Here is a 25,011-nt window from a genome sequence, read left to right as displayed (position 1 = left end):
CACTCACCTCAGCCTCCCAAAGGCACGGGATTACAGGCTGAGCCACCGAGCCTGACTATTCTCTACTTTTGTGTTTAGAGATACACTATTCTATTTTAAGCCTATTTTAAAAATATGGCAAACATTGCCATTTCCTGACGGAACCTGCCTTTCTTTTATTTTAAACTGTATGAGAGAGAAGGAATACACACATACACACTCATGGTGGTTTTGGAAATGATCCAATGGGAACCCACCACAGTGTTTAATGAAACATGCCTAAGCATAATATTCTTACGCAGGTGAATTTTTTGAGATATTTAAGCTATATTAAAGAATATTACTTTCCATGTTCATTATTTCTTCTCTCCTGGCAAGTGAAAGCTATCAGAGGAGGTTGGGTTTAAACATTTTTCCTTCACAGGAGGCACAAGAATGCTCACATTTTAAAATGGACGTTCTTCTTTTAGTGTGACTGTACTCTATGAATATTTGCCTTTGGTTTTTGACCTATTCAAGTTGCCTGTTTTAGGGTATGCTTCTTAAAAATGTAATAGTGCATTTTAAAATTATTTTAATAATTCAGCTTTGAAGAATACATAGTATATATTAAATGAAATCGGTACACTAGTGATCTAATATCTATCATGTGCAACAGGAATTGGAATTCACGAGGAACTTTTCCCCAAGGTCATTCCATGTGGGTTGGCAGTATAAGACTCTCTGTGGCCAGCCCAGGTGGCTTACCTAATGGTGTCATCCATACCCATGCTTCTGAGGGTTCTGAGCCACTGCTATCCGTGTCATTTCAGGCCATGGCTGCTGCATTTACAATCTTAGTTGGTCAAAGTCGTATCATGACGTACTCAAGGGATTTCCAGATGTCAAACCTATTCCTGTATTCCCAGATGGTGGAATGGCAACACCAACTCCTCTGATGACCAGGTTAAGTGATCCTGTCAGGATGATGACTCCCTACCTTCCCATTGGTCCTTTGGTACAGGGAGTCCAAAGTGTCCAGGCAGCAGTCCTGACGTAGACTTCAGTGGCATCCTTGCTATGAATTCTGGTAGAAAAACTCTTTTTTTGTGAAACAGGATCTCTGCTCAGAGTCCGGAAGTGGGTCACCAGGAATGCTAGCTCTTCCCTTCAGCTTTTTATTGTCATGCGGGTCCACACTCAGCTTAAGAATTTGTTAAAATTTTGGATGTTTTCTTCTTATCCACTTTTATAGGGTGGTCTCTTTCTTTCATGCTCTGTCAGTGGTGAAATAGTTAGTGTGTCCTGTTTGTCCTTGGAAGTATTTGCCAGTCAGTGGGATTCAGTTCACTTTTGCATTGTCAGCCTTCTGGGTTCAAGAAAAATTGATTATGTCAATTTTCTTTTTTTTTCCCCACATGGTTAGGGTGGGATCAACATTCTCTCCAACTTTTCATTTCCTATACATAAGTGGGACTATCAAAGTTCTGTTTTGTCTTGGTATCTTTCCTGGGGGAGGGGATGTAGATTGTAGTTTAAGGAATTCTGTACAACAAAAAAAGAACTTTAGATACACATACACACACACACACACACACACACACACACACACACACACACACACACACACAGAGAGAGAGAGAGAAACTGAAATGGATACGCACAAGACTACCTTCTGATGTTAAAATTGTTTTTATGGGAAATGCAAGTGAATTATTGGAGCCAATGGAAGATGATGAACACAAGATCAAAATGTAACAATTCTTTTCTTATGTACACAGAGCACTTCAAAAACATGATTTGAAATCTTAGTATTTATTAAAACCACAAAATCTGAAAGTTTACCTAGAAATAAATTAAATAAGGCATATACAAGATCATTAGGAAGAAAATGTTATACTATCTTTATGGGAAGATAGAAATAAAACCAAAATAAGTTGAAATAGGATTATGAATATGAACCCATAATAGTTTTAAAATGACAATTTTCCTATGTTAATTTATTGAGACAATGCAATTCTAATCAGTATCACAACAAGATTTTTTCTTGTCATTTAACTCTCTGCTTCTAATATTCATACAGAAAATCATATTTACACATAATCCAATTACATATAAAATTTCATCATAAAGTGATTGTTCACAGTAGACTAACATACCAGTGAAACAGAACAGATGACTTAGATACATGACAGTGACAACATGGTCAATATTTGGAAAAGGGATAGCCATTCTTTACATGGGACTGGAAGTTAGCTATTCAAGTAGGGGAAAAGATACCTAAGCTTTGCCTATCACGAAAGAAAAAAAGTGGTCAATATGGACAAAAACAGAAATGTTAAGGTTAGATTTTAGAATTTTGGGAAAAATAGGAAACTACTTTTATGATCTTAGAAAAAGCTGTTGCTTAAATATGACAGAAGACAAAATGTAAAGGAAATGATTATAAAATCTGTATTAAAAATAAGTGCATTTATTTAAGTTGAGTGAACTAAATAAACTTCATTCAATGTAAACCACATCTACACTGGGGAAAGCTTCTGCAGGAGTAGAAAATTAGTATCTAGAGTATAAAAAAAAGCACCTATAATCAATAAGCATAAGACAAACTATCCAAAGAAAAACCATCCCAAAGAATAGGAACAGATCATTCACAAAGGAGAAAGCACTTCAACAATATATCTATACAAAGATTCAATCTCTCTAATTATGAGAGTGTGTTAAGATTTATTTCTCTTTACAGATATGCTTACAAATACAATAGGTTGATATCCTACATCCTTCAAAATGCACAAATGTATTTTTAATGTTAAGAACTAATGAATTTAAACATATTTGATAACGTGTTTCCATCTAGTAAGTTATTCTCTTTATTGATACTTAAATTGTCCCAATTTTGGTCAGTGGGAACTTATTCAATTTTTTCTAAATCTTTTAAAATACACTTTAGTCTTTCGTAGTTTTATTGCTTTCTGTTATTATATATCCAGAGCTCTCATTTTTCTTATTTTCTGCCTCAGACCTGTAATCTCTTGTTTATTTTATTTTTCCAAAATACTGATTTTTTTTTTCTTAGAAGTTTTTCTGGGTGCTAATGGTTTTTATTTTTATTGTGTTAGCCATTCATTATTTCTAGGATTTTTTAGTAGTCAGAAGTAGGAAACATGTATATATAAGCTATAGCTATGAATTTCATCATAGGTTTATACTGATACTTTCAATTTAGATTTAGAATTCAAATCTTTTAATTAATCTCATCAATCTTAGAATTAACCTCCTTCAACCATAATGAAGAGATGAGTTATCACATATAAGATTTTTTGTTTTTTCACTTTGTCTTATAACATACATACAATATCATCATCACTATCACAAACAACATGATTATTTAAAATCATGTTGTTATTTGAAAAAATTATTTTGCGTTTAGGGTGTATTTTTTTTTTTTTTGAGTTGGAGTCTCACTCTGTCGCCCAGACTGGAGTGCAGTAGCCGGCGATCCTGCCGCCTCAGCCTTCCAAGTAGCTGGAATTACAGGCATGCACTACGACGCCCGGCTAATTTTTTGATTTATTGTAGAGATGAAGTCTCACCAAGTTGCCCAGGTGGGTCTCGAACCTGCAGGCTCAGGCAATCCACTCACCTTAGCCTCCCAAGGCGCGGGATTATAGACTGAGCCATCGAGCCCGGCTTAGGGTATATTTTAATGAGAATATATAGTCATAATACTGTTTGTTGTTTTTCAAGTGACTTGGGCTAGTTCCTGTCTGTGGTAATTTTTTCCCTGCATTAAGTTAGTAAACTGAATTCTGCAGACTCCTCTCCATTGTAGTTGTTCTTATGTTGGCTGCTGTGCTTCCCAGTGAGTATCTCTCAGCTGTTTTTTCCATCCTCCTGTCCCAGGCCCATCGGAAACCTAGGTGCCTTCATTCTCTTTCTTTACCCTTGTATTGCTACTATTCTTGTAGCTGTTGTCATAGTGAAAGCACTTTAAAGTGGTTTCTTCCCATCCACTTGTATTTGGAGTTTGCTGGAGATGCCTTGTAACCAGATTTTATGCAAGATATTGTCTGTGGGTCTTGGTTTTATTATCTTGGCTGCTCTGTATTTTTTTTTTAAACAGGATTTTAGAGAATATTTCATTATTATATTGCTACCACCCTGTATTCAAAATCTAGGCAATGTCTTAAAAAAATGTTTGTACATGTTCTCTGGTGACCTAAGTGATGGAACTCCTAGATGTATATCCTGGAGAAAGTCTTGGGTGTTTGTATTAGAGAAAAAGTTAATATAAGTTTCTATTAATAGAAAAAGACACAAATATTCATATAAAAGAATTACTTAGAAGCTAAAAACTACAGTCAAATGTATATCACAAACAAACTTTATATATTCAATATTGGGAAAATAACCCAGGTTAAAAAAACCCCACAAGTTTGATGATATATTTATATCAAATTTAAAATCCTGAGTAAAAAAGCAGTACTATGCTTTTCCACAAATACGTACATGAGTCATGAAGAAATAGAAACATGTATGGGAGTGAGAAATACTATATTTGAGATCCTAATTACTCTGGAGAGACAATGGGGTCCTGGGAACTAGAAGGGGTATCATAGATTGTGTAAGCACTTATTGTAACAATCAAAATTTGAGGCAAATTTTGCAAAATGTTCAGATATTTGCAAAGCTAAATTATGAGCATGCGTTTCTGTGTAATGAAATATGTCGTGATTTTTAAATAGAGAAGACCGGTCTGATTAATTGAATATATTAACATAGATAATAAAAGGGTATGTCAGTCAGAAAAGATTTTGGTTCACTGTGAAAGCCTTAAAAAAATACAGTTCCAGAGGGAAATATTGAAAGTGCCCATCCTAACTAACCCTCCCCACGTGGGAGTGTGCTCTGCTCTAAGTCCTAAAGGACAGATGCCATTAAGCACTGGGTTCCTGTAAGTAAACATTCCTGCTCTTGCGGGGATAGTTTTACTTCACGAATTTATCTATATTGACACTTTGTTGGGCAGACGCCCTGGGTATCCAATCCCCTTCATAGTTCTATTTTTCATTATGAACTGGCATTTTATTTATGATAGCAACCTCATGTGAACTTTCTCAGGGATGTCTGCCTTTCCAAGTGTAATGGATGCTGGGACACTGACATGATTCTGCAAAAGCCAGACCTTAAATTTGAGTAAATTCATCAAATGTGGATAGTACTTTTGAGACTTCTTTCTGGAAATATTCCTCTATTCCCTGTGGCATATTTTTCTTGAATTCAATTCATGCTTTCTTGTGAAGTAGAAAGTAAATGGTTGTTACAGGCAGAGTCTCAGAAAAGAAAAATAATTCAAGTGTGCAGCCAATTGTAGTGATAGACTGTCATCAGAGGTACTCAGGATTAGGTGCAGTTAGCAGGAGTTCAGAACTGGTCAAACCAGACACCCTGTGAGCAGTTGCTGGAGTAGTATGACTAATTCTGGCATTGAAGTCTATTTTTAATATTCCCTTCAATAATTTATTTATTTCTTTTTTTTTTTTTTTGAGTTGGAGTCTCACTCTGTCACCCAGACTGGAGTGCAGTGCAGCCTCAACCTGCTGGGCTCCAGCGATCCTTCCGCCTCAGCCTTCCAAGTACCGGAACTGCAGGCCCGTGCTACCACGCCAGGTTAATTTTTTGATTTATTGTAGAGATGAGATCTTGCCAAGTTGCCCAGGTGTTCTCAAACCCACGGGCTCAGGTAATCAACTCACCTCCCAAAGCGCTGGTATTATAGGCTGAGCCACCGAGCCCGGCCTCCTCGCAATAATTGAAAGTAGGCTTCAAATACCTAAATCTACTGGAATTGTTTGAATTGTAAATAAAAGGCTAAATAGTCTCATTTAAAGCAGGTTTTAGATAGTTGTTGATAGAGTCTAATTAATGTCTTAAATAATTTATCCCTAAGGAAAAGAAATTTGCTTTATTTTTGAATTTTAAGTACCTAGCACAATATCAGACACAAAATATAAGTTCAATAAATAATAAAGAATAATAAAATAGTCTCATATTTTTCCTTATAATGAAAATAAGGTTTAAACAGTTTAAACATTTTATTCTTTTTGAAGACCTTCTTTTTAGACATTGACTTGCTTTATAAGCCTCTAATGACTTCTTAAAAATGACTTAAGAAAAATGAGTCTGTTACACGATTTTAAGCCTGATTGGTAAAATCTTGTATTTCTAAAATTTTGCAAATGAGAGTAACCAATATGATATTATGGAGTGAAATAATTACAGAAGCAAATGATATTTGCCTTTATTTTTCAATATTATGTTGTTACTAGCCAAAAAAAAAAAAAAGCAGATAAAACTGTAGATGTTTTTGTTTATTTTTAAAAGATTATAAAAAGATTTCTGTAACAAATTTTGCTGTGAATAATTTAAGTGAATAATTACAGTTCTTTCTTGGGTCCAAAGATTTAAAGAACTGAGAAGCTTTGGCTAAAGTATGCGTTTAAAATAATTAGTAATACTACAGGACGACTGGAGGGTTGGACAGGCCAAATCTCCAATGTACTACTATCTATCACAATGCCAGTTATAAATATTTAAATTAAAAAATGACATATTAAGGACTATGCTTTTTCCTGGTATTTATAAAGATTTTATTTATAACAAGTATATATTTGAATTTCCGTGTCCACTTTCTTTCCCTTGTTATCTCATATAAGCCTCGAAATAATACTAACAGATCACTTAACAACACTGAAACTGCACTGAGAACGTGGGTGGAGCCTTTGTCCCTTCCAGTAAGCAAATCATAATTAACTTCATGTTCCTTTAGTAAAATACTTCCTTTGTATGTTGTTTTCATTTTTCAGTACAGTATATCATCTCTATATGGCAGTGCAACTTTCTCTTTTTCTGCAAATCTGAAAAGGACGTATCACCTGTTTCTTCATTTTTCATGTAATACTTGACTGTGGTGAAGGTGGATCACCAGCAAGACCTCAAAGGGAAAGTTAGATGATGCTTCCAACTTGGAATAGTGTAACTCTAAGCAGTGACCTGCCATCAGTGCTAACAGACCCTGCTGTATCAAGTATAGAGTAGGCATCATAATACGATACACAATAAGAGACTAGGAAGTTCTTAAGTAAATTCTTAATTAAATTATAAACAGAGACCTAAATAATCCATTTAAAACAGACTTTAAATGCTTGTTAATAGAGCAAGTTAGTATTACTCAATATCATAGAATTTTCTAAGACTTAAATGGAATAATGTTGGGGAGGGTGCTTTATAATATTAAGCACTGTGCATTTAATAGTAGTATGTGTTTTTGACATTTTATGGGACTTTCAAACTGAATCTTTAAAACATTGTAAATAATTTCGAGAAGAATATTTAATCGATCTTTCAATGTTTTGTTTGTTTTGGAGTGAGTAAAATTCTCTTTAATTATCCTCTCAATTGTTTGTCTCTAAGACTATGAAGAGGAGACATAGAAATCAATATGTGGAGTCAAGTTTTCAGGATGTCAATGATTTTTAAATTTTGGAAAGCTCATTTCAGTGAGCACACGTTGTTTTACGGCTGGCTCTGCAGTGTGGTAGGGTATTAACCAAAGCAAAAGGACTCTTGTCTTTTGACTTGCCCACAGAAGGAAATCTTTTATAAAGATAATAATAACCAGAAAAGTTAGAGTAAAGCAATGTTTCCCGACCGACCATGAAAATAAACTAAATAAAAATGAGGAAAAGTGGGATAAAAGATTCTTCTGTTTGTGTGAAGAGGCAACGACCCATTGGGTAAAACGTAACTAAAAATATATATGTATATAACAAATTTGCATTAACAGTCTTATTTCCAGAAAGAGAACAATATTTACTACAAGAACTAGTTTCAATATTTAGAAAAAAAAGAAACTTAATTCAGAAAGAAGTATCAGGGTCGAATCCTACACTAACCACTAATGTAAACAATTACAGGCGTAAGGGAAGAAAAAAAATGTTTGCACTGTCCTTATGAGATGTATGACGTGGGAAATATAAATAAACCAAATCTTGCTAGTAGTTGATTGTATAGTTAATATTTGAACAGTGTAAGACTGGAAGTTTTTAAAAAAACTTGTGAACTACAATAATTTATTTTCTTAAAGCTTGGGAGAGAAAATATTGGGACATACACACAAAGAAGTTTCAATATTTATTTTTATGTCTCTGGATCAAAGCTCTTTTCTGTGAATGTTTTCTCTTTTGAGACAAAGAGTTCAAAATGAATATTTGTGGTATGGGTGATATTTTAAAAATGTTCTGAGAAACCCTATCCACAGGCATTGTGGGCTATAAATGCAGATTGATATGGTATTTCAGTGGATCTTTTGTTATGGGAAAAATTGTGTTTTCTAGCCTAAATAGAAAGGTATGTTTATTTGGAAATTTAACATTTAATCATATTCATAATTTGAAATTATGTTAAAATAGAAAAAAAGAAAGATTTGGAAAAGACAACTGGCTGCTTGTGTTCTGTGTTCAGAATGGATTGATCAATCTAGATTCATCTTAAAACTAATAAATATCATGAAAAATACCTTTATTATCAAATGTCTCATTCTAGAGGCATAGTCCTTGCTTTAGCAAGATATATATACATCTGTATATATATGTATTTATTTTCATTTCAGATTGAATGTCCAGCTTTGTATTGAATTGCATTTTATTTTCTGATTTAATAAATAATTGAAGACTATGTTTAACTCAAGCAGCAGTTCTGTGTTCTTTGAAGGGACTTCTAAATTTGGAGTATATTTCGACAGAATCAATTATCGAAACAGTCTGGCTATTTTATGTTATACTCCTACCAAAACTCTACCCTGGGTAAAGAAATATTGTTTTTAAAAGGCCAGGTGACAATTATTGCCCAGATGCACCTTCCGACTAGTGTAGGAGGGAAGGATGAGTAAACAATTTTAGTTAACTCATTATTAGTCTTTACCACAAGCAGTCATTTTATTTGAGGATTACAGGACTTTGTTGGGTTTATGTGGTAGTACATGGTAGAAGTGGAAATGCAGATTTTGAAAAGAAAACTATAAAATATTTTTTTTACAGCACATGGGATACTTTCTTGTGAATGACCACCAAAACAATTGGGCTGCAAATACTTTGATTTTTTTATTGTTAGAAATTTAAGAAGGATACCTAATACATAAAAAAGTCTTACAGTCTTTTTGGGAAATTATTTCAGGGAGTATGTATAAAATACAGTTTATTTTTGTATCAAGAGCTGTTAAAATTTTAGATAATTGTGTCTCAGATTTACAATTTATAATAACTTCTTGTATCATTTTGAGGGAAAAATTTATTGTGCGAATATGAAATGCCACCAGAAAATTATTTTTTCTTTTAGGTGGTGTAACATTATCTAAAATGTATGTATTAGAAGTTTTCCAAATTTTACTCTTTTTTGAGAGCTTGCTTAGTCGTTGTCAATCATGTAAAAATAACTGACTTCTGAGCCTTCCCTAGTGCCCCATATGAGGAAATCTTCATTATGCCTTCACTGTGCGCCCTAGCAGTCAAAGAAGCCTTCTCAGACCTTCGCATGACATCATTCTTCCTCCCTGAATCTAATATCAATAAAAGCAGTAAACTTAAACTGTATATGGAGAAAGTGTAATGAGCAAATGCTCTTGGCTGTTGTTGAATCTTTGCGCTATCTTTCCAAATCTCATAAATCTCAAGATAACTGATCTTCTAGCTAAGTCATGTATTTCCTGAGCAAGTAAGCATGTCATTCAAAAAGAATATAGCAGTAATCCAGTCTAGGTTGAGGTAGCTGGAAATGCTCGTTCTTTGTAATGGTTTAATAGCCAATATTGTGGGTCTTATGGAAAATTTTGTCAAACGGGTAGCACACCTAGCCTTGTTTTTGTTATACCAATATATGTTATATTTTCATTCATATATTTTGTGTCCCCAAATATACATATTGAAGACCCATTTATTTAAGATACTCTGGCAATGAAATTTTAAAGGTGAGCAATGCATGCTTTCTGTTGTTGATATTTTCAAAATTAGATTGAGGAATCAGACTGAAAACATAGCTATGAAATCTGGTGTGTTGGTCTATTATTGACAGAAGCACAGTCAGGAAATGGAAGTAGATAAGACACTTCACTATATCAGATGAGGAGTTAAGGGGAAGGTTTGCTGTAGGTAATGCCTGAGGAGACTGTCTTCTTGTCTCTTACGGTGTGTTCTCAAATAGTAACATAATAGAAGGTATCTCTGTTAATTCAAGTAAATACATTCATTTCCTTGAGGGTATTTAGTTTGAAAGCATCTTCTTAGTGGACAGAAAGACTTTGACCTTGACAAAAGTGGTGGTTCTTTACATTGTGTGTTACTTTTTGACAACCTATTGTGGACTTCTCCCCAGAAAAAAATATGTAGTGTTAGTGTATATAAACTCATGTATACTTTTGCATACAGTTTTTTAGAAATCACAAACTTGAAGCTTCCTTAAAGCTGATTGCTGGACTCCGGCTTCAGAACTGAAAGGTATAAGATCTTTAGGGAGTGGGGAAGTGGGTAGAAAAGGTATCTTTTAAAGTTAGGGTGTTGGGAATCACAATTTAGGATTACTTATTTTCTCCATATATTCGTTGATAAAGAATACTTTCTCTGTGTACTACAATCAAAGCACTCTGATTTTTTTAGACTCTTATTTAATTTTTTTGGTAGTACATGAAGAAAAATAACCTTTAGGAGAAAAACAAAACCTGTGGTTTTCCATGTAGTTTAAAAATTGTTCTTCCTGACATTTAATTTTGGCCTATTGGTTAGCTCCAACCAACCCTTTTGTTGACCATAGGAATCCAAGGAGAATTCCAAACAGATAAATATTCTAATTGTCGTTGAGCATTTTCTTAGTATTGTTCCTACAACCCATTTCCCATATTGCTTTTAATTCTGATCTCACTAACCTCAAGCACTGTAAAATGGGTCAAATGAATGATAATTTATGCTTTTATAACTGTTTTTCTCTAACTTGTTTTTTGATGCAAAATCAATAGAAAATATGACATTAAAAGGAAAACAAAATATTCTAAAGTGAGTTTGAGAATTTCATATATCTCCTTGTGCCTAAATATCAAATATATATTTGATAATAATGAAAATTCAAGCACATATTGATATGTATTGTCATGTCCAACTTACTACACCAATACATAAAAAGCAAAATATTTTAGCATATAGAAATAGGACACTTGACTGGGCTCGGTGGCTCAGCCTTTAATCCCGCGCTTTGGGAGGTCGAGGTGAGTGGATTGCCTGAGCCCGCGGGTTCGAGACCCACCTGGGCAACTTGGTGAGACCTCATCTCTACAATAAATAAAACAAAATTAGCCGGGCATGGTAACGCGCGCCTGTAGTTCCAGCTACTCAGAAGGCTGAGGCGGAAGGATCGCCGGAGCCCAGCAGGTCAAGGCTGCAGTGGCCGGGAGTGGCCACTGCACTCCTGTGTGGGCGATAGAGTGAGACTCCAACTCAAAAAAAGAAATAGGACACTTAGATTTAACTGGAAGATGAGACAAAGAAACCTTAAAATGAGTGCAATATAAAGAAAAATGCATTTTGAACTATGTGATAGGTTGAAAATTCTAAAATGTCTTTGTACAACGTTAAAATTTAAAGATATATATGACTCATAATGAATTAAGTATTTGTGTGAATGAGGTGGTTTGGTCACTCACTGTTGCTTACTTTCAAAGAAATATCTGGTTTTCTCCTGAAGTGATTTAAGATGTGTTCAGAACTGCCAAACTATTCTGAAGTTTATTTTTTTAAAGTTTATTTTTTATATTTAAATGAAATGGACTTATGTACTCCAGAACTGTTGGTCTCCTTGTAAATATTAAGTATTGTCTGGCCTCTTCTCCCCAGAAGAAATGTTTTTACTTCTGAGAAGTCATTTATCCCTGGACTGCTGATCTGTGTTTGATGTAATCCATCAAGACATGAATCCTACCGCATGTGAAAAGTCATTACAAGAAAATAAAAATCAAAAACACATTTGAGTTTTATTTTACTTGTACTGCTTTTGTTTAAAATGTAGCACTGATAGCACACTATGCATGGCTGAAGGTCTTCGTTTGCAAGTCACCTAACTGACTCAGAGAATTTTTGCTTGCTAAAAAAAGTAATTAAAATGATGACAATAATAATCTTGTGGTGATTTGGATGGAACTTGTTAAAAATGCAGGATCTGGGTCTCCTCTCCAGACCTTCTAAATCAGAGCCTGCATTTTGACCAGATTCACTGTGATTCCTATGCAAATTAAGGCTGGAGGTGCATGGTTTTGTGTCCAGAGGCCTCACACCAGAGTAGCACTGAGAAGAGTAGACAGGCTGAGAGGCTGCCAGTTGGTACCCACAACTATTTGCATAGTAAACACAGGTGATGGGAGTTTTTGAATAATTAGCAAACTTGGATTTGCCTTAAAATCTTGGGGAAAAAAAGAGTAACATTTATTTTTATGGAAACCAATAATCCCTAAATTATAACTGGCAAAATAGTGAACTTAGGTAAGTCATCCTTTTCTTGGGCTGCCTGGCTGTAGGGACGCTGGAGCATGAGTGTTTTTTGCCGCATATGCATAAGCTGATCAGAATCTGGATTCAACTTTAAGCATGGAAACCAGCCACTTCGCTAGTATTATGAGTGGTTCTGTCTGCTCTTCGTAATGTTGTTTCCAGGGTAGTAAAATACAGTGAGCATTTCTTATTTTACCGACACAGCCTTTCCACTGGCCATAGGGCAGAAGGGAGGGGTTGGCGAGATAGCTTTAACTGCAGTAAAGATTTTTCCATATGCAGAAAGATCACCTACCTTGAACTAATTTCTATTTTCTTTCTTTCTAACCCTTTCTTATCTGTTGTCGGTTTTGTATGAAGGGACTAAGCTGGGTTCATAATTGTATATGATAAACCCTTAATCAAAGCCTAAAGCACTGCAATAGCTTTTAGGACTGAAATTTAAATTTTATAAATTAGCTGATTTTATTAGCTAGCTCTACATAGAGCTAAAATTCATAGATACTAAGATTTGAATCCAGTAAATGACAGTGAATTGAAAAGCATGGAATTTGTCACTCCCTAAGTTTTTAATGTATTTTCTCTCTTTTCCTTTTGGCTTTCCAGAAAAAAAAATCGGAAGAAAGTTAAGAAAAATAAAATTTGCAAACCTATATCAAAAAACAAATATCCCAGAATTTCTGGGCATTTGTCATTTTACTTTCTCATGATTAATTTATTCTCTCTCTTTTTCTGCGCTTCCTAAAGTTACTGTATTTTGACTCTAGTAATACTATGTCTAGTTTGGACTCAAATTAATAAGGAGGTCTTGTTATGCTAATATATATTTCCAACCTTGAAAGAAAAATTTACATACTAGTTTTAAATGGACTTTCCTATTATTTCTGAATGCTTTATAAGGTTTTGCTTTGTTGCGTAGCATAAAACACTGAGTTGGAGAGTTTCCAGGTTTTAGGAGGCTCCTGAGAACATGGATCATGTCTTATTTGAAATTAAATGTCAAAGACTTGGACATCTAGTTGTTGCCTAAATAAATGTTGACTTGCCTATTACATTGAGTAGATATGAATCTATTTTATAGAGACTCAGACACAATGTCCTCTTGAAAGTGCATTATAAATTGCATGAAAGATGATGAATGTATTGCTATCCTAGCACAGTGTTCCGGTATCTTGATTGAACCTTGCTTTACAAAGTTATCATAGCACGTGGTTTAGTTGTTATACCTGTCCTTTTACCTGTCAGTGAAGACCTGCTGCTGGTCCTAAACGTTCACATAAAATGTAGACATTCTTATCAGATTTTCTGTTTGCAGATTAGCTCCTCATTCCTATTTATCTTTCTTTAGAAACTCCTATAAATCAGTGACCAACTTATTCAAGGAAACTACTTTTCCTCCTCTCCACAAACATCAAAGTGAACAAATGGGCTCCTGGCTCAGTGGCTCCCACCTGTAATCCCAGCATTTTGGGAGGCCAATGTGGGAAGATTGCTTGAGCCCAGGAGCTTAAGACCAGCCTAGGCAAAAAAACAAGACCCCATCTCAACCAAAAAATAAAAAAAGTTGCCAAGTGTGGTGGTGTGTTTCTGTAGTCTTAGCTAATCAGGGGGCTGAGGACCACCTGAGCCCAGGAGGTAAAGGCTGCGATCAGCTGTGATCATGCCACTGCACTTCTGCCTGGGTGACAGAGTGAGACCCTGAGTCAAAAACAAAAAAATGGATTTCTGCTCTTTTATGGGTGGTCAATGTTTATACTGTAACAGGCCCAATGCATTCCATTATGATTACTTTCTGTAATGTCTGTGATATTTTTAGCAATGAATTTCTAATTAGATTTGTTTGCATTGATTTCACTCTGAAATATTGTGTATTTTAATTCAACTTTTCTTTTCTAGCTGTATTTTGGGGTGATATTGCCTTAGATGATGAAGAATTAAATATCTTTCATATAGATAGGACAATTGACCTTACGCAGAACCCCTCTGGAAACCTTGGACATACCACAGGTATGGTTGGTTATTTGATTAAATTTGTGTTCATTTTGGAGAAAATTTACTCTTGAGGTGTGAGAAGTTCTGTTTGGATCATTTTTAATATCCCACTGATAAATTTTGATTTCCTTTACACAAACGAGCATATTTAGAAAGGTAGGTTCTATTTATAGTTTAAATTTAATTAATTAATTTAATGAACATGTTGTTGTGTTTGTTTTGTATCAGACCTGGTTTAAGTGCTTTACAGATATTAACTAAATTCTCAAAACAGCTCCATGAGGGTAAGAACTAGTATTGTTATGATTTACAAGTGAGGAGATTGAGGTTTAAAAGGTTATAGAGTTTTCTTAGTGTCACACAGGACGTAACCAAGTCAGAACTAGAATTCTATTCTGTATTCTGTGAAAAGCCAAATTTTATACCTTGAGCACTATATTCAGTTGCCAGTCATTTGGATATTGAGTTGTAAACATAAATTATTTTTAGAGTAATTATGTAGGAAAGAACTTCTTCAGAAAATTTCGTATCTATATCTTTGTTCTCATAATCTTTATAAAAAATTTAATTTTAGTTGTGGATATGCTTGAGTTATACCTGTATGAAACTTGAAATATTTAAGTTTTTTTCATTTTAAAATATCTTTTTATCACAATTTAAATTTTTTTTACATTATCCTGGCAAATGTTTTACTCTGAATTATTTTGGAGAAAAACTGCAAGGTTAGAATGTTATAATTTTTTGTGTGGTTATAGCTAAAAAATTTACTTGATGTCATGCTCTTTATCTCATTGCATTTTTTTTACACTTATTTCCTTCATCTATGCCATAGGAAATAAACTATGTAATTCCTTTTTGGTATCTAGTGGACAAATATAGACTTAAGATTTTTTTTTTTTCTTTTACTGCCTAATTTACTTTTTTTTTTTTTGCAACTTTTTATTATGACCAATTCAAACATATGGAAAGTTGATGGACCAGAACAAGGAAGAACAACAGAATGGCATTCGTACTTCTCAGACTCCAAGGTTGTTCACAGTTCACCATGTCTGCTGTGTGCATGTGCAAACATGCATAAGTATGTGTAAAGCAGCATGTTGAAATCAATCACAGAAAACAGGACACCTTAATAGTAGATGGTTCTGCTGCACTTTCTAAGAATAAAAACATATTCTTATAGTCAAAATACCATTATCGCATCTAGCAAGTTTATTTAAAATAGGAAGTATATAAGATAGAATTTAGGAATTTATTTCAAATAGTAGCACGTACTATTTAAAAACTTGTGTTTTGTTATATATTGTGATGGTTTTTTTTTTTTTTCAATGTATACCAATTTGGGGGAAGTCGTGCTGTGTGGTGTAATCATGGATCGTACATTCCTGTAGAATGTGCATATGGGCAATCTCTCCCATTGCTCTACCACATGGAATGCTGCCATAATCTGGATTGCGGAGCAAGATACAGCTCAAAAAAACCCTAGATTTAAGTTGCATTTCAGTCTTTATTAAAATTTCTGTTAGCTTAAAGCTTTATTTAGGGCATTTCTTTAATCTCTTCTCATTGTTTTGCATACATTAATATTCTGTGATTAAAATTTTAATATTATTTTTAAATTTTATTATTTTATTTGTTGTTAAACTCTGAGATAGTAATAGTTAGAAAAATATGATTGTTTTAGGCATATAGGATAACAGATTATACTGTTAATTACAAAAAGACATTTATTTTAAATGTTTATGTGAAAGGTACACATTTGAAAGTTCAGTAGTAATTTGTATTATTCAGTTGAATTTCAAAAAATATGAAAGAATCTCATATTTTTTCTTACTCTGTCTTTCCCTTTCATGATAATTGGTGCTGATTTGACTATATTTATCATCTCCTAATTTCAAAATGGATATTTTTTCTATAAATATTTTAAAATTTATATATTTTCCTTTTGTTTTAGAACATATGAGAAATAACCACTTTCTCTATTTTTCCCTGTTCCAATGAACTTCCTACACATAATTTTATTTTGATTGGTATAAAATTATTCAAAATTGCCAAAAATATTATGAAAAACATTATTGCTCTCAATAGTCTATAAACACTTTTTTCAATTCTATAATTACTGTTATCCTTATCATTACTTTAGTATCAGCTAAGACATTTCTTTGGTCTCATAATTGTCCCCCTTATAAATCTATTTATATGTGTTTCAGGCCTATCTAATATAAATATAGTTACTACATAATGGTCATTCCAAATACATATATGCCATACTTTAAAAATGTTTCTTGCATCTGCTTAAGAATGAATATATTTAAGTATTACCTCATCTTTCTAAAATGTTCACTCAAAAAATTTCAAAAATTTTTCTCAAGATACACAGCAAAAATGTAACCATATAATGCAAATAATTAAGTAGATTATTGGTCAGTGAACAAGCACTCTAACCTTATAAGGACTTATTTGATTTTTCTCTCAGAAGCTTATATGGCAATATATTTATTATTATTATTTTTTAGCTCCAATATAGGTAATTAGGTCTCAGTATTAATTACACAAGAAATCTATACATTGCGAGGACTGAGCACAGTTGGTTGTCTTCTTGATTTCTACTGTCTGTTGTTGTCTTGATTCAGAGGCTTTCTGAGAGGCTCTCTTGGTGGTGCAGATTTCTCGGCACTTGTTCTGGTGTCATTAAGTGGTTTTTCTGGTTGCTCAGTGGTACCTCTTCCTTTTTTGTCTAATAAGACTATGAGCAAAATAGAGAGAATAGGGAACAAAATTGGGCGCAGCATTTCATGAAAGCGCTGGAATATGAATCAAAGATTTGAATTTTTGCCAAATATTCTGCCTTCTTGCATATGACAATACATTTACCTTTTCTAATCTTTGTTGGTAAAAATGCAAGAAAACATATTTCATTATTTCTCTCCTCTCTTTCTTTTGTGCTATAAAATTCTTTACATAAATTTTAATTTTTTCTCAAATTTCATAACATAACAGAGTATATTTTGTAGCTGAACATTTATCTGGATTTTTATCTTGTAGCTTTTTGCTAATTACTGGTTTTTTAAATTAGACAAACTAATTTTCAAAATGCACTTGACTATTATAAAATATGATTAGCTTTTAAAAAGTTTCAAAATTGAGGATAGCTTTCAAGCAAAACTTGCACTATGCATTTGACTTTCTAATGTTTTTATTTCCATTTGCTGATTTGGCATCTGAAAATATTGTTTGCATTGAGGAATAGCTGGAATGCAGACAACAGGGCAGAACAACTTGGTGTCATTCTAGATAACACTGTGATGTTGAGGTTGCAGTGAAGAAAAAAATGCTTCAAATTATCGCTAGATGACTCAATTATCATGATGTCCAAATAAAGTAATTGAGCCTGCTGTTTGAATCCCCACACCCCATCCCTCATTTCTAGTTACCAACACTGATTGCTGTAGAGTTTTTACTCGCTTCAAAAATTCATGAATATTCATAACTCTAACACTTTAAGACCACATTTTTAAAAATGTCTGAAGTTCTATAGGCTGTTACTATGGTTTATTTGCAAGAATTTTAAAGTACTTTGAGATTAACTTATTTTCTTTTATTCTTTAAGGTGGACTTGGAGACCATGGTATATCAAAGAAACGAGGAGCTCTCTACCAACTTATAGACAGAATAAGAAGAATTGGCTCTGGTATATCAATGTTTAAAGTTGCAGACACTTGACTTGATGTACAGTAAATATTATAGCAGTTCAGTTTATTAAAATCCGTGTGCCATTACAATGTAAAGGATATTTGTAGAAGTTTGTATGTTGTTAGCTTATATTTTACTTAAGTTTTTTAGAACTTAATTTAGGACAATTTGAAATGTCTCTTTAACTTATTTTAAGCATCCCCTCGTTTAAAAATGTATCAGGTATGTTTTATTATCCATACTTAATTTTAGCTAACTATCACACCAAAGTATTTTTATAAAGTCTAAAACTACATCAATTTTAGTCAAATGAAAAAATATGATAGCTATTTGTTTTGAATAAAATCAACTTAAATTGACAAATTGAGTTATTAGATTTACATAAGTTATAATGTTTTTGACCATTCAAAAATATTATTATTATGTATATAAAACATTCAGAAAAACAACCTCTGGTTTTGTAATTAGTTAATATTTATAGTATTGAGTTTTTAAACTGCTATTTGTAGACTTTTAGAGTTGTTTTTCTAAAAGTCCCTTACAGCTTATATTTTAACATCACTTAAATTGATGGATTATTAATTAAATACTCCAAGTACATACTTTCAAAGTATAATTTTTCCAAGCAAAGATGAAAAGATTGAAAAGTTAGACCTGTTAGCGACGCAGGCAGAGGGGGCATGCATTTAAGATTTGTTGTGTCAAAGTATATACTAATGGCAGGAAATTTGTATCAACAGTGAAAGATAAATAAGAAAGAATAATCATGCAAATTTAGGGAGAAGAATAGTAACACAAATATGAAATGTCACCAAGAAAAGTAAGAGACTTACAGACTTTAATGCGGCTCCAGGATAGAATGCCCTCTGTGTTAGCCTGTTCGTGTCTGTACTGATCTCTAAATCAGCTGCCTACTTTGACATGAGTCCAGAGGCGACTGGAGTGTCCCAGGTGGCTGAGATTCTATCTGTCTTACTGTTGTTTTGTTTAATGTCTCTACCATATAATATTCATAATTTTAGACTGTGCTGTAGAATATCAATTCTGATCTAAAGGATTAGGGATTTAGTAGGAATAAGAAGAATATTGATATCATAAGACTAAAAAATAATATCTGTTTTATCTGCTGGTAAATTGGTAGTGAGCCAGTAAGTTAGAAAACAATAAATATACTTTCTATGACCTGTAAGCCTGCCTGGCTTCTATCTGTTGCAGACTGTTGTACAAAAATTCATCAAAATTCAGTCACAGAGTATTAAGAAACAGTAGTTTGACATGAAATACTTAAATATTTTAATGCTTTTTTGAAGCGAGTAACATCATTGAAGTTTTTCTTTAGTGCATTTTGACTTCAGGCATATTTATACATATATGTAAATAAGACATTTCAACTTTTGTCCTTTAAGAGGTAAACGATTCTCTGACCGAGAACTTCTGTTTCACAGAATGTTTTAAATGTCACTGCAGGCTTGGAGCAAAACAACACAGTTAAGGAAAAAGTACCTCTCAAATTCTCAGGGCAAAATGAGAAAAATCGAGTTCCCAGAGCTGCTACATCAAGAACTGAAAGAATATGGCCTGGAGGCGTTATTCCTTACGTCATAGGAGGCAACTTCACTGGTAATACGCTCCCAGAGTGTGTTTTGATAAGGAAATAAAAACCACTGTACATATTAAGTGTGTATTTTTATAGAATGTTAATATAGAAAACATAGTATTTCATCAAACTTGGAAAAATACTCCATTAGTCCAGCTTATTAGTTTAAATGTCTTTGAAACGGAAAAAAAATCTTTAGTCTTATGTTCTAGTCTAGTTTAGTCTAAAGAGTTTTTTGATTTTTCAGCTGAGTTTCAAATGTGCCCATGATATCTGGAAGCTGATCACTCTTTAGCTGACAGGAAAAATGTATGTCTCATTTACAGAGCCTTGTACACACATATTTGTAGAGATAGTGAGCTCTAACTCTTGATTATAACATGAGGGTCCATTCTTGACGATGACTCATTTGCGGTGCTATAAACTAGTATTCTTTGGTTGATGACAGTGGTGGCGTTCAGAACTGCCTAGCCAGACTAAGGATAGAAGGTCCCACTAGAAGCATTCTTCCTGGGGCAACCGCTGTTTTATTAACATCACACATTTCTTCCAGGCAGCCAGCGAGCCATGTTCAAGCAGGCCATGAGGCACTGGGAAAAGTATACGTGTGTGACTTTTATTGAAAGAAGTGATGAAGAGAGTTACATTGTATTTACCTATAGGCCTTGTGGGTAAGTAGAACTAGGAGGTTACTTCAGTTTAGAAAGAAAGAATTAAAAATCCATTGGTGGGATTCATTTATTCATATTTGCTTAGTATCTTGGGCCATGAGAAATATGACCTTTACATAAGAAAATGTTATATATTAGATACATATACTTTTTGATCACAGACCTTTGTGCATCTACTGCAAATGGATTCCTCTACCACCTCAGCTGCTTTCTCCTATAACAATGGCATTGCCAAAATCCCACTCACTTGAGTTAAAAACTTCAGTATTGCTGTGTAGTATTTTGTTGTGCCCCCTCAAAAATATGTGCAGTAAGTTTCTGTTGATATCCATGGTGTTTTTTAGTTTTCACCTCTCTGAATGTCAGCACCCAAGGTCATTATCATCTCACACCTGGTCTATTCCATCTACTTTCCTGTCTTACCTCACTAGTTCACTGCCACTAGAATTATCTTCTAGAGATAGTGATCAGAACACAATAGCACACTTTCTAAGATTCTTTGATGTTTGCACCTATATTGGTGTTTTTTAGATTTGCTTCTTACAGGATAACAAATACTTTCTCAAAAAAATTCTGTAAGTTGTGAAAAGGATAAAAACAGGTATATCTGCAGCACTGTGCCAGTGAATGTTATGAATATTCAATTAGTTGAAAGGAATATGTTTTCTAAACATCTTTAAAAAGGGAACACCCATCCCATACTTTTAAAATTAAGAACATATACCAATACCCCAGAACATTTTGGAAAATGCTGACCTGAGAATAAACCCAAAATTTATTGATATAGCATTTAAAGGATGCTATGGGTTTCTGATAAATTCTACTTTCATCTTCCACATCTCTCCAGAAATCCCATTATCCAACTTAGATACAATAATAACAGTTCTCCAAGCAATTTTTTATACTTCAAAATACTTTTTATTGTGGAAGTTTTCAAACTATTCTCCCCTGTATTTCCAACTAATTAGAATTTATATGTAAATATTAGATTAAATTTAGCTTGATTTTTTAAAAATTTGCTAAGAACACTTGGCTGGGTGTGCTGTCTACTTTATATTGTCTCACATCCAGAGGCACATGTGCCTAGAATGCCCGTTTTAGCAAATCAGTGATTGATTAGTGGACTCAAGTGGTGGCAGCCAGGGCCTTCCATTGTTAATATACCTATAATTATAAAATAGTGATTTTCTAATTTTTTTTTGTTCCTTCTACATTTATAGTGGACATTCTTCTATAAAGAAGAATTTTCTCTAAACTACTATAATGATTTTAATACCCTATAAGGTAGTTCTAAAAGAAAGTCAAATACATGCTTAATTATTTTGAAGAAAATAATTCTTACCCTGATAACATGTACTTTTTTAGGGGAAAATATGTAATTTAACTACATTTTGGAGGGGGAGCATTATATCACATTTTTTTGTTAAACCATATTTTCTTAGAACACTTAATTTAACTTAAAGTAATATATTTTAATTGTGGCCCTGTCTGAGTGACATGAAGACACATTGTACATCATTGCCTTTGTAGATATTTTTGGATAGTGCCATAAATGTTTAGTTATGGCTTATCGAGCAATGCTTCTTTCTAAATTGCTCTAATTTTAACTTGATAAGTGTTGGTTACATTTGAAATGCCTCTTAGTTCTTTTTATCTACTTAATATTTAAAAGGTCCAAATCTACATCATCCTTCCTTCCTTCTGATTACCTAATATGAATGGATATAGCTCAACTTACATATTTCTAAATACATAATGTATTCAGATCAATACATTTTTTTCCTCCTTCCCGCCCTTCACTTTCATAAAGCAAACACATCCAAAGCACTGATCACTTATTTTAATGCTCAATTTCTGTTTGCAATACATTCATATTTATATTAATTTTGAAATTTATTTTCTAAATTTCCCACTCCACTTGATTTATCTTGCCAAACTATTTTTCCCCATTCATGATCATGTCTTGATCACCTACATATAGAGCAGAGGGCTAACGGGTTTTTTTTTAGTTAACGGTATTTTTGCTACCGGTATTTTTGCAGCTTGAAATACCTTGCCTTCTGTTTGTATCTGTGGAAATCTTTTTCCTCTTTCATTCTCACCTCCTTCTGAGCTGCCCACGGTTTTACTGAGCAGCTGTGGGGCTTTACTACCTGCAGCTGTGATAATTGTATGAACCCCACAGCGTGTTCAAGCGTCTGTCTTCCTTAATGACTGGGGATGTCACTTACCTCTGTGTCTCTTGTGACCCCAGTCCTCTGCTCTATATGTAGGTGATCAAGAAACTACCAACAGTTTAAACATCATCTAAGTACAGGTATAATCCTCACACACAACAAAAGAGAGTAAGAATTTAAAGCTCTGTAATCCCAGCACTTTGGGAGGCCGAGGCGAGTGGATTGTCTGAGCCAGCAGGTTCGAGTCCAGTCTGGGCAATTTGGTGAGACCTCATCTCTACAATTAAAAAAAAAATCAGCCAGGCATAGTAGTGCGCGGCTGTAGTTCTGGCTACTTGGAAGTCTGAGGTGGAAGGATCGCCAGAGCCCAGCAGGTTGACGCTGGGGTGGTCATGAGTGTACCACTTCATTCCAGCCTGGGCAACAGAGTAAGACTCCAACTCAAAAAAAAAAAAAAAGAATTTAAAGCCATTTAAAGACAATTATTTTAGAGACGTGAAAACTAAAGTTCTGACTTGCCCAAAGATACTTAAATTTGTAGTTGCACAGATAATCTGAAGTTAGACTCTTGAGTATTAATATATACATATATTTGTGACTTTTATAGTAGTAATGCTGCATTTTGGTGATTTCTTTTGGTACTCTTTTTACAGTTCAAAGTTTGCCTTGTATTATTTTTTCAGTGACAAGGATAGTAGTTTCTGTAGCAATTGACTGTTGGCCTGCTGATCATTCTAATCATTTTATGACTTCTAAATTTCACTTAGAATTACCATTACTGGCCACAATTTATAGAAAAGTTATTGCATTGTTTTTCTATGATAATGTTGCACTTAAATCTCATAAAGTTTTCATTTAAACTATTAAAGAGTTTGGCAGTTGATGTTGCACAAAATACTTTGGGTCAACTACAATAAGATATTATCAAGTCAACACTTAACACTCCTATGGGACTTTAACATTAGGTCTTTTATCTCAGAACAGTTGTGTCATTAATTGTATAGTAGCATTTAACAATGTCTGATCAGATTCTTCATGGAATATGGAAAACCTGCAAGGTGGTGCCCTTGATACCGATGGCAACATACATCAACTCTCCTTCTAACATTAATGTGGTAGAAACACATCTTATCATTTAATATTACTCTTATCACTCTCATTTGGCTTCCACTAAGTCAGACAACTTGTAGCTCTCACATATATATTTTAAAATTAGAGCTAATATAACCTCCTCCACATTTATAGGAGGGACTATTAAGTATGGGACCAGCTGTGTCTTTTAGAAAATTGTATTTTCCACCTTATTCTGCTATAATCAGCTTTTATTAAATTAATGCTTATTGTGCCAGACCTTTAGTAAGTGGGAAAGTAATAAAATATAAAAAGCAAAAGTAGAAGTTAGAACATTTTGTTGCAGTGCATGTTTATCTTAAATTGTATTATAATTGTACACACATGTTTCTGTGTATCTGTATGTATGTTTGTATATACATGTGTGTTCCTAAATATATGATCTCTCTGATGGATCTCCAGTGGGACATATGCATTATTTAACTGCCTGCTTTATACTGGTAAGTGGTTTACCATGCTGGTGAAAGGTTTGAACTGAACTATAAATATTTTTCAATGAATAGTTATTATCATCAGTGCCACTTATTCATTTTACAAGATGATTACTAACTATCAGCAAAATGTGAGTATTTTATAGGAGAGTCTGACTGTATTCTTTGTAAGAGATTTATGTAATTAAATGCAGTGCCTTAGCCTATGATGCAACCTTACATAATTATACTATTTCTCTTCTTCTATTACGTACTTTTTTGAACAATTTTGCTTTTTCTATATACTGATGTTTAATGATCGCCCAAAAAAGAACCGATCAAACTAAAAAACTTAAGAGTTACCTATCTTAAAAACTTCTAAATTTTGTGTTTTAAGTGGCATTTAACTTTGGTTTATTTGGTTATTCAAGTGCAATGAAAGTGACTTAACCATTCTATACTCGATGGATTCTCACTTTGTTCCACTTGTATACAAAGTTTTGGGAATATAAAATTGTACATGAGGTGTTTTGTCTTCGGACGTGCTTACGTATTTAGGCAGAGGGTGTGCTTGCCAGAATTCTTGTTTGCAGACAACAGAGCCCGGCCAACTTAAGCAGAAACAGTAACTTGCGGAAGGTTATTAGTGATGTTTAGAATCATGAGAATGGAAGATACTGGAGGGCCAACGAGAGGATGGGACTCAGCAAGTGTGTCTGGCTCGTCTGCCAACTGTCGTCACGTGTACTTGGAAGCCCCTGCATACTTCCCTCTCTCACGCATCTGAGGCCCGCTCTT

The 25,011-nt window shown here is 33.7% G+C and overlaps 1 protein-coding gene across 1 annotated transcript in view; it reads left to right on the top strand.

Moving 5' to 3' along the window:
* TLL1 (tolloid like 1) overlaps positions 1 to 25,011 on the top strand; it is a 147,954-nt gene that overhangs the window by 7,034 nt on the left and 115,909 nt on the right. Inside the window, exons 2-5 of the mRNA XM_021706969.1 lie at positions 14,442 to 14,552; positions 18,145 to 18,225; positions 19,695 to 19,847; positions 20,378 to 20,495. Coding sequence (XP_021562644.1) covers positions 14,442 to 14,552; positions 18,145 to 18,225; positions 19,695 to 19,847; positions 20,378 to 20,495 — 463 coding nt within the window. The remainder of the gene's footprint in view (positions 1 to 14,441; positions 14,553 to 18,144; positions 18,226 to 19,694; positions 19,848 to 20,377; positions 20,496 to 25,011) is intronic.

The sequence above is a fragment of the Carlito syrichta genome, unplaced genomic scaffold (genome assembly GCF_000164805.1).
Source record: "Carlito syrichta isolate Samal-C Ts95f unplaced genomic scaffold, Tarsius_syrichta-2.0.1 Scaffold316255, whole genome shotgun sequence".
In the NCBI taxonomy this organism is placed as follows: domain Eukaryota; kingdom Metazoa; phylum Chordata; class Mammalia; order Primates; family Tarsiidae; genus Carlito; species Carlito syrichta.
Note: the sequence above shows the minus strand (reverse complement) of the source record. Positions and strands in the feature narration are given on the sequence as shown.